The sequence below is a fragment of the Lolium rigidum genome, chromosome 2 (assembly GCF_022539505.1).
Source record: "Lolium rigidum isolate FL_2022 chromosome 2, APGP_CSIRO_Lrig_0.1, whole genome shotgun sequence".
NCBI classification, from domain to species: Eukaryota; Viridiplantae; Streptophyta; class Magnoliopsida; order Poales; family Poaceae; genus Lolium; species Lolium rigidum.
In genome coordinates this window covers 3,328,152-3,338,212 of record NC_061509.1, presented here as the reverse complement: position 1 = coordinate 3,338,212, position 10,061 = coordinate 3,328,152, and the positions used below count along the sequence as shown (strand labels likewise).

Sequence of the window (10,061 nt, the reverse complement as noted above, 5' to 3'; positions counted from 1 at the left end):
TGCACTCAAGTGTATGAGTGGAGAAATTTCATTCAGTTTGTACATATATATAGTTTGGGCGTTATAATTAGAAGATAGTAACAGGAAAGAAGGGGCAACACGATGTTGCAGATGTGAGAATAATCTATATTACTAGATCACTGTACATTATATTATTTCTTCATTAGACATTGCATAATTTTATTCTTTCTCAAAAAACACGCAATTTTTGTTGCTTTGTGTAGTAGTATCATTCTTGTAAGCTCATCCAGTAGGGCAATGCATAAATTGCTACAAAAGAATATGAAAACATTTTGGCATGAGGTGAAAGGTAATCCCTCTATTCCAAAAAATTGTGCATATGGATGTTGTCCAAAATCAGTCTTTCTAAGCTTTGAATTTTTTTTATAAAAAAATCATTTATAATACCAATTCAGTACCATTACATCAGCTTGAAACATTATTATATTACAGATGTTGATATTTTAAAAAGTTGAGCAAAATTTACAAAGTTTGACTTAGGAAATAATCTGCATGATATATGGATATATATTTTGGAATAGAGGGAGTAGCACTCGTATGTGTAAAAAGAGCTAAGGTTATAACTACCACTATTATTTACATGAAACATCCTACTTTCTTTAACCTAAAAAGTGTAAATTTTGTTGGGTTTGTATTCAATTAGATACCGTAGAGTCACAATTAGTTTTTTGGGTGATATCCTAGGTAATTGGTATTTGTAGAGAAAATGCAGCAATCACATGAAGATATACAGTTTGAACAAATAAGAGTATGTGGAGATAGCGGTAGAGTGCATGGCAGATAAAAGATAACCCATCAAATAGATCATATATTCATGATGGATATTTTCCTACATCTGTACATATATTAACAAATTAGTAAATTTTACTTGGGATTTCTCAACCGACAACGATAGACATGCCCTTTTTCTTATTGTAGTGCGAAAGGTTTATCATGTTGCTCTGTTTTTCTCATACGGAAGTATTTTATTACCCTGTTGTGTGATCCATGAGATTGAATGGCTTCAAAACTTGTGATTTTGTTGAGGAAATAAGTATCCATGCCATGTAGTGATCAAAAGCTATATAAAAAATAGAGTTCATGCCAAGCAAGTTCGGTAACTTCGATCAGAATTTGAATTCAGTCGATTACGGCTATATGTAGTGGCTGTGAAAAAATCATTAGTTTTTGTCAACTTAATTAAAACCAGAGATTGTTAAGAATTTGACTGTTCATCAGTATGTTTAATCATTGCTATCATTCGTAAAAAACACTATGTGCGCGCGGTAGGCTCAAATTAGATCTTTTAGCAACGACTTACGTAGGAAGATCAAGGAGTGTGTGCAAATCACCTCCAGGTTATCTCATGTTCTTGTTCACACACTACCGATGAATGATGCACGCAAGCTGGCCTGTATAAGATATGTTGTTTGCATTGTCATGATCGAAGCCATCAAAGAATTGTTCTCTGTTGAGGTAAAAGGTTTATTGCAGACTATATTTGGCCGCTAACCCATTTGCTGCATAATGAATATTTCCATAGGGCTAATTTCTTGGTTATGAGATCCTACCATTTCCATGTGATGAAACTCAGGGGCTCCATAGCTAGATGTAGAAACAAAATGGCCTATGAAGAAAATAAAAATATATTGTTGCCTACTATCACTATAATAGAAATTATTTATTCAATGCCAATTTTAGAGGTCAAAATAAATATTCTTCTTGCTTAACTTACTTATACTGTTCCGGAAACTTTTTTTGACTGTATGTTCCCGAAACTATTGATGTATATTAGATAAAGTGTTTACTAGTGATAAAATCATGTATAATTACAACACTATTTTGTGTGTATATGTACACCTTTTGTACTAATATAACCCTAAAATGTGGATACTGGTGGACTACGGCCAAGACAGTGACCCCCAAGCAGCTACGAAAACGCCGGGCATGATCGCATCGATCATCGATGGCCTTGCTTACCTCCGGGACGCCCTTGAAGCAGTGCAATGAGTGCACCTTCGACGATGCTAGGCTGAACTGTAGCACCGTGTTGAACAGGATCAAAGCTGAAGTCACACTTTGGGCAGGCCAGGGGCACTAGGGCTATCACTACACCACAGCACTTGATTCCCGACTGATGTTGGTCGGTAAAAGTCGACATGGCCAACAGAACGTTGGTCGGCATAGTTTATGTCGAACTGTTGGTCGGCAATGTCTTCAGATAACGTCTGACTTTCGGTCGGCAATGTGTCAAACTTTGGTGTCCGACAGTTGGTCGGCATTTCTGCCATACACGTCGGATCGTCGGTCGGCAAAGAATCCCGACCAACTGTCAGTCGTTAAGTGGGCCGGCCCGCGGGGGGTGAAAATATTAGCGCCAACATTTGGCCCAACGGCGCGAAAACTTTCATTGCCCCCACCACACCAAAATCTCCTCCGCGGCGGCCGCTTATAATGAACCCTAAATCCCCAAATCCATCCACGAGTGCGGCTCTGAGCTCCGGCCAGCCTCTCCGCCGCAACATCTTCCTGCCGCCCCCACACGCTCAAGCTCTCCTCAAGCTCTCCTGGCCGCTCGAAGTGTTGTCTCCGCTGCGGTGGCGCACCCATCCGGCGAGCACGACCTGCCCCACGCGCTCCCATCTGGTGGCCAACCGTGAGATCTCCGTTCCCAAGCCATCGCCATTACAGCCCTCACCCAGCTGCAACCCGTGGGGATTTTCGTATTCGAGTGAGGTGACCTCCCTCCCCTCTCTCTCTCTCTCTCTCTGCGTGATGTATTGATGCTGACGGCCAGCGCTCTCCCGCCCTCGCGTGGCAGTATTGAGCCGCTTTTAGCAAACAGAGAGGACCTTGCCTAGCTAGCTAGTGGCCGCAGCACAACAAATTATTTTCGCCAGATCTGTTTCTAGTCCATTTGAGAGGAATACGTATATGCACAGGTGGGTCAGAGCGGTAGGTGAAGTTTAGAGGATTAGTTAACTTCTGTGATTGACCACTTTCAGTCGGAATGCTCATACAACATTGCAGCTGCTCAAATCAGATAACTTCTAAGTAGTACTAGAGACGATTAGCTACTTCTGTGTACATGGGTTTGATGAATCCATCGATTTCTATTTTGTAGCTGTTTATTTTGCTAGTTCATTAGCTTACGAGTTATACATGGAAGGGATGAAAGCTACAGGTTGTACTAAGTTTTCTTGTATTACTGCTAGATCCAAGATTGAGACACAACATTTTTGATGTTTGAGTAGTCGGTTGTACATGTGCTAGTACTAGTAAGTTGTGCTTAATTTATCCATCGGCTCTAGCTTGACTGCAATACAACTTTTGTTTCTATTTTGCCGGGAACACTTCTTGAACAGAAAAGTGTGAGAATGAAAGTATGGTTAGGTAGTTTCTCATCTCTCTAATTTATAAGCAGCCAGTAGTCTATTGTTGGTCGTTGCTTACTAGAATATTTTTGTTTGGCACTAATTTATTAATATTACTTGAGCCTAATTTATATTGTATAATTATTTATTATTAGGATTCTTGATCCCAGCGACTCACGACTTTGTGGCGGCGGCGCAACAATCCTTCTCCCTGGCTGTCAGTGTCCCACCACAGCAGTTGGTGAGTGAACTTACTAATTCTTTGTCCGTTCTCTTCAATCTTTTTTGTTTATGGGTGTGTATCAGTTTTATTATGTGTACACTGGGTGCATGCCGTCTCTTTTATGTCGCCTGATCTGATATTATTGTATTAGGAGTTTCTGTTTATCCGGTAGTAATTAAGTGGGTCGACCTATAATTGACATTATTTTCTTTGTGTCTCTGATATTATTCTGTCAGCCTTTTCTGCTGATCCGATAATAATCAAGTGTGCAACTAATATGGATAAAAGTTGGATGAATGCACCTAGGTACGACACACATTTTTCAATTTCTTAGGCTTTAGTACTTGTTGAAATCTGATGTAACTCGCAGCATATGTACGCTTGCATGTAGGCATACAGAGGAGTACATACAAGGGCTAGCTAGATTCTTGGGCTATGCATTTGCTAAATCATTGGTCGAGAACAAAATTTTATGTCCTTGCAAAATATCAACATGAGGGGAAAGTAGTGTTGCTAAAATGTGACAGGGTCGACAATCGTGTAGAAGATAAATGGGTAAAGACTGATCAGTTTGGAATCACTTCTGTGAATTTCAAGCATATATTCAATACCGGTGAGAAGATGTTAGACGAGCCTTTCATTTTAGCATCACAGGCAACTCAAGTTTACTATGTTGAAGATCCCATTGATGCTGAGTGGTCTACTGTTGTTATACCATCATATTATGACATAAATGAAGCAGAAAATATTGAGCCTGATAATGCTTTGCGTGCAACATTGCTTGATCCATGCACTTCTATACGTGTTAGTGTTGCCGATGGAGGTATTGGTTCTAGTAGGACAGATATTGATGGACTAGTTGTTAAGAAAAAGTAAGCCATGTGTACAAATTTTCTTTTATGCTTTCTAGTTTCAGCAATGTATTCATATATTGTTCCTTTTGCAGGAAAAATGGCAAGCGGAAGAGGAAAGACTAAAGATGTGATGGTCACCAATGAACAGCTAGCACAAGTTGAGTATGAACTAGCTAGAAACAGGATGGTGGAAGAAAATGAGGAAAGGATGGCACGCCTAGGTATACACCGGGCAAGTGTTGCATTTAAAGATGCCTGCGAAGGAAGCCGACCCCCAAAACAGAAAAAAAGAAAGGTATAATTATGACATATCTATCTGAGTTCATTTTCTTGCAAATGTAGCTTATAATTGTGACATATCTATGCAGACACCCTCCTCAACACTTGAAAATACAACTGAAAGACGTGTTTTGAGGTCCAGGGGAGCAAATGAAAGTGGTAATGCAAATCCTACAGACCAACCTTCCAAAGGTATAGTAGGTTATAATTGTTTCAGACTATAGCCTATTCTAACTAGCTAGAATATCTCAGTTATCTCAGTTAATTTTCTTAATGTGCAGAGATCACTACCAAGCTTGTTGATGGTGAGAAAGGTGGGCGAACGATAACTAAAAAGGCCAACATATATGCAAGGATGAATAAGACGAAAATCAAAATTCCATTCAATGAGTATGGCCAACCAATTGGGCCAGATGCAACTGAATTTGCCAATTTCATTGGCACTCTGGTCAGGAAGCATATACCACCAAAAGCTATAGATTGGAGAGATGTTGATGAAGAAACAAAGTTGCTAGTGTGGGATCACTTACAGGTATTACATAATTTACAACTTACATGTTCTACTTAAAGCCATCTAGCTGAGTGTCTTCTGAAACATGTCATTAACACTTCACTTGAACAGGGATTTTATGAGCTGGACTCAATCGCTCTCAAATATGTCATTAACACTTCACAGAGAAAATGGAAGGAATGGAAGGCAGATTTAAAGAAGACAAAGTTTGATCCTGAATTGACTGACGAAGAGCTTATGCCTAGATGTGATGATAGAATTAGCGAAGCTGATTGGAAGGACCTTCTTAAATATTGGAGATCTCCTGAATTCGAAGTAAGTTAGCCTTCCCATTTTCTTGCAGGATCAAATATAAATGCAAATAGCCGTACATTTGAATGCAAATGCAAATCCTTGCAGGCTCGCAGTTCTACAGCCAAAGAAAATCGCGCCAAGTCAACCGTGCCTCATACAGCTGGCAGCAAGAGTCATGCCCGTGTTGCCCAAGAAATGGTAAGAATATTGACCCAGTTAGAAAAGAAGGTGACGCTGTGTTTCAAAATCTAATAAATAGTGAGAAACAAAAAATGTTTGTAGGCTGATGAACTTGGGTATGCCCCTCGGAGAGACGAAGTGTTCATCAGAACACACACGCTCAAGAAAGGACCAAACAAAGGACAACACGTGCCAGAGGCAGCTCCAGTTATTGTATGTCTCTTTTGCCTTCTATATTTTCTATCATTTAGAAAATATGTTATAGTAAATGCAATTCACTATGCAGAGTGAACTCCTACGGGCAGCTAATGTCCACCCTGACTGGAAGGAAAAGAGTTTGAAAGAAGGTGATCTGTTTGCACGAGTTGTTGGAATGAAAGAGCCAAGGGGTCGTGTTCGTGTGTTAGGTCTAGGGCCAACACCTCAAGATGTGGGCACACCGGATACACGGGGTAAAGTGAGCACAAGGGTTCTAGTTGAAATGGTAGCACGTCGAGAAGCTGAACACCGCATGAGCACTTTGGAGGAGCAGATGCAACAAATGCAGCAACAAATGATCAAAATGCAAGAAATGATGGCAGCTTCAAAAGGAGGGCATAATTTGGAGGCTCCTAGCTTGCAACATGGTTCTAGTTCTCGACAAGTAATAAACAATTTTGCACATACCTAATTTGTTCATTGCCTTAAATATTCATCATGCATGCAGTAAGTTACATATTATTTTTGGCAGAACTCAATAGATGAAATTGAGGAAGAAATTGATGGCGAAGATGGCGATGAAGAGGACGGTGAAGATGACAATGTTCAGAGAAGGAAATTTGTTGCAAATCCAAGAAACTCTTCAACCCAGCAAGATGAAAGCCTTGTAAGCTTCACATGCATCCTTACTGCATATTTAAATTTCTTTGCTTCCATGTTTTTGTAATTTTCTCATGCATCCTTGTTGCATATATATATATCATTCTTTTCAGATTGGGATGGATGTGCTTCTCTATGCATGGACTGGTCCTGAAACTCCTGTTGCTAAGGCAACAGTTCTCTCAGTCGATCCAGACACAACTGTGGGTGGGGAGCCCCTTGGACCTGGTACTTATGAGGTTATTGTGAATGTTGCCATTAAAAGGGATACTATTCTTCCATATCAGTACGAGGACTTACTATACATTAGGGATGCTGTCACAAGGTCCATTGCATGGCCATCTAGCAAGGTAATCACCATGCATGCCTGTGTGTTTTATGCACATCCTTAGTTGTTTCTGTTATGCTCACTTGTGATAGTTTTGGTAGATGAAGCCCTACAAACCAGCTGTGTCTGGCTCATCTCGCCACTGAGATTTTTCAGTTCAAAATCAGTTTCGAAGACATCAACTGAAGATGATGTGAGTAAAACTTCTATACTTGTGTTCTTTATTCTCATCCTGCCTGTAGTATTAGTTTAACAACATAGCATTTTTAAAAATGAAGATACACTGCTGAAAACTGAAGTTGCAGCCTAAGCTGCCATCACATCTAATCTATACTGGTATTACTTTATTTTTCCATTCAACCTCTACCGTCACATATAATCTATACTGGTATTACTTTATTTTTCCATTCAACCGCTGCCATTACTAATGCATGAAGAAAATTAAGTCTCTGTACCAAGTAAAAGTACTACTTGGTAAACCCAATACCTGAATCTTAAACAGATATGTACTTTGAACAAAACTAATGCACAGGTGGGTGCAATAGTATTTTCATGCTGAGCCTTTCGTTTTTTATTTTCAATTCAAAGGAAGAAGAGACGAAGATTAAAGGAAACATACTACTATCCTTTTCTTTAATGTAAGAAAACATGCGTACAGTATTTCACCTCTTTGCTTTGTAACTGCAATTTATCATGTATCAAGTAGCGATGGGACCATTGTGAGTAGATCAGCCTCCTTATTCTTTAGAGAAAGCTGAGTCTCCGTTACTCGCCAGCGATTATACCTTGTAATGGATATTGTTTGGTGGTATTGCTGTATACCTGCTGAGAATGAGTCCCTGTTTTGCGTATACCTGATGAGAATGAGTCCCTGTTTTCCCCCGTAAACAAATTTCCTGCCTCCGCCGTTGGCCGCTGGCATGTAGATGTTCTGTGATGCCGTCCATCGTCTGTCTGTTTAGTGCCTGCTAATTTTGGGTCGAACATATGGCTAAGAGTTGGGTGCCTGCTTGTATTTGTTTTTTCACTCTATCTATTTGTACTAGTTCGTCCAAACTGAGAATGTATGTAACAACGTAATCTTATATGTTTGTACTTGTTTGTGCAGGTGTCCCCTCTAAATATGAATTATCATGCTAAACATTTCCCATGAGCCACCAAGCCACCAAGTACCTGGATGTTTCCCATCAGTAGAATGAATTGTGTAATGGAGCAAACTTGGTCATATGGTAGTCATTGGTTTCCATTTTGTAAAACCTGCTTATATGCGGTGACAACTTATCTATGTTATGTTGACTATGTTGTAATCAGATGAGAACATATGAACAATTGGTATTGTAAGAGTTTAATCCATATCAGAGTCATGTGTGCTATTATTTATTTGGTATGCATTTATGATTGTGTCGAATATAAGAATATAGTGAATTTTGCCATTCATATATCTAAATTACTGAAGTGTTGGTCGGCAAAAGAAACACCGACCAACTGTTAGAAAGAACCATTCTCTGGTACGTGCCAACGGAAAGTTGGTCGGTAAAACTTACCTCGTCCGAAGTTTGGTTGGCAAAGAAATGTTGGTCGGGAAACAATTGACGGTCGGCAAAGAAAACGTCGGTCGGGAAAGCCTTAGGAATGGTGTCGAACCGTCGGTCGGCAAACTTATGTCGGTCGGGAAAGGCCTTTGCCGACCGGACTTACGGTGACCGACAACATCGGTCGGCAAAACTAATCCCCGACCGACTTTCTGTTGGCGTAAGCTGCTTTCCCGACCAACTTAACAGTTGGGGTTCTAGTGCTGTGGTGTAGTGTATGGGTGTTCTTGCCAAACACCTTGGATGTACACTGATTTCTTTTTGTGTGAGTTGTACCCGGTCTCTCTATGCATGTAAGTACTTTATCTTCTTTTCAATGAAACGAGACGCAACATTTTGTGTTTTCTCGATTTTTTAAAAAAATGTTATGTTTTTCTAAAGCAAATATTCATGGTCATCAAAATAAAATCCTTACGTATTTTGGAACAAAGTCCTTGTATTTCTGAACATGTGTTCATATATCTGAAAATAAATATTCATGGATTTTAAATAAATTTAAATATTCATGGATTTTAAATAAAGTTCGTGTATCTTAACATGCTAATATATTTGTTGCAAAGGGGTAAAAATTAGAATATAAAAACAAGTAAGTACTCCTAAAATCAGGAATAAATGTGAAAATTAAAAGATAAAATAAAATTAAGTAATAAGTAATTATATTCTAAAAATATATAGTTATATATCAAGTTAAATAGGCAGAAGAGGAGACAAAAGGAAGGCGGCCAGGAAAACCTATCACCGATTCCGTCCCCTCGCCGGCTCTATCTCTGGTGGTCTTGGGGCCTTGGAGGTGTGGCGGACCACGGCCTCTCACTAGCGGAGGATTTTCGTTCTTTGTTAGGTTGTTTTCAGTGTCTTCTTCGGGATGGTGAGGCGGAAGCTACATCGTAAAATCAGAATAAGGTTCTCCTCGCTCCGGTGGTGCGTCTTGCATCGGCGGAGGGCGCGTGGAGTCGTGTGTCTGGTGGATCTCATGAGATCCGATCGGTTTTCGTGTTCGTTGTGGTTTCACGTCTGTCTCTTCCGATTTAAGGTTATCATCTTTGACGACGGTTGATACTCGGGTGCGCTGGTCTTTTGAGGCCTTAGCATGAAGACTTCTCGTTTATCTACTACAACATGATCTACTACGATAAGATTTGGCTGGCTTCGATGATGGAGGGACGAGGACGGCGGCGCGCCTTCGACTCGCGTTAGCCATCGCTAGATGGTCCAAAGACCTATTTGTAATTTTATTACTATCAAATTTATTTGTATTTCTATTTTTTTTTGCGAATGAATTTGTATTTCTATTGATAATTATTAATAGATGGATGAAATTTTCGTAAAGAAAAGTTAAATAGGTAGAAGGGAAAGAGAAAAGAAAACGGACATTTGACCTGTTGGACGGCATCTCACCTCATAGCGAGCGCGCGCGTAGATTCGTGGGAGTGATAATAGTATTTTGTATGGCATTGTCATTTGGTATTTTGCTACTAATCACGTGGCCGACCGCGTGTGGTGTGGTGCTAATATTTTGTCTTTCGCCGGCACAAGTATCTATAGATGCAGCATCTGTGCACCTCTAT

General features: G+C 39.9%; 1 protein-coding gene across 1 annotated transcript; it reads left to right on the top strand.

Moving 5' to 3' along the window:
- Positions 1 to 3,295: 3,295 nt before the first annotated feature.
- On the top strand, positions 3,296 to 7,116 carry LOC124685830. The gene is made up of 12 exons (XM_047219864.1): positions 3,296 to 3,393; positions 3,530 to 3,615; positions 4,544 to 4,746; positions 4,820 to 4,922; positions 5,012 to 5,262; positions 5,353 to 5,556; positions 5,641 to 5,733; positions 5,818 to 5,928; positions 6,002 to 6,358; positions 6,446 to 6,580; positions 6,687 to 6,923; positions 7,003 to 7,116. The coding sequence occupies exons 1-12, from the start codon at positions 3,386 to 3,388 to the stop codon at positions 7,045 to 7,047; spliced, it is 1,833 nt and encodes a 610-aa protein (XP_047075820.1). The 5' UTR covers positions 3,296 to 3,385; the 3' UTR covers positions 7,048 to 7,116.
- Positions 7,117 to 10,061: the final 2,945 nt, after the last annotated feature.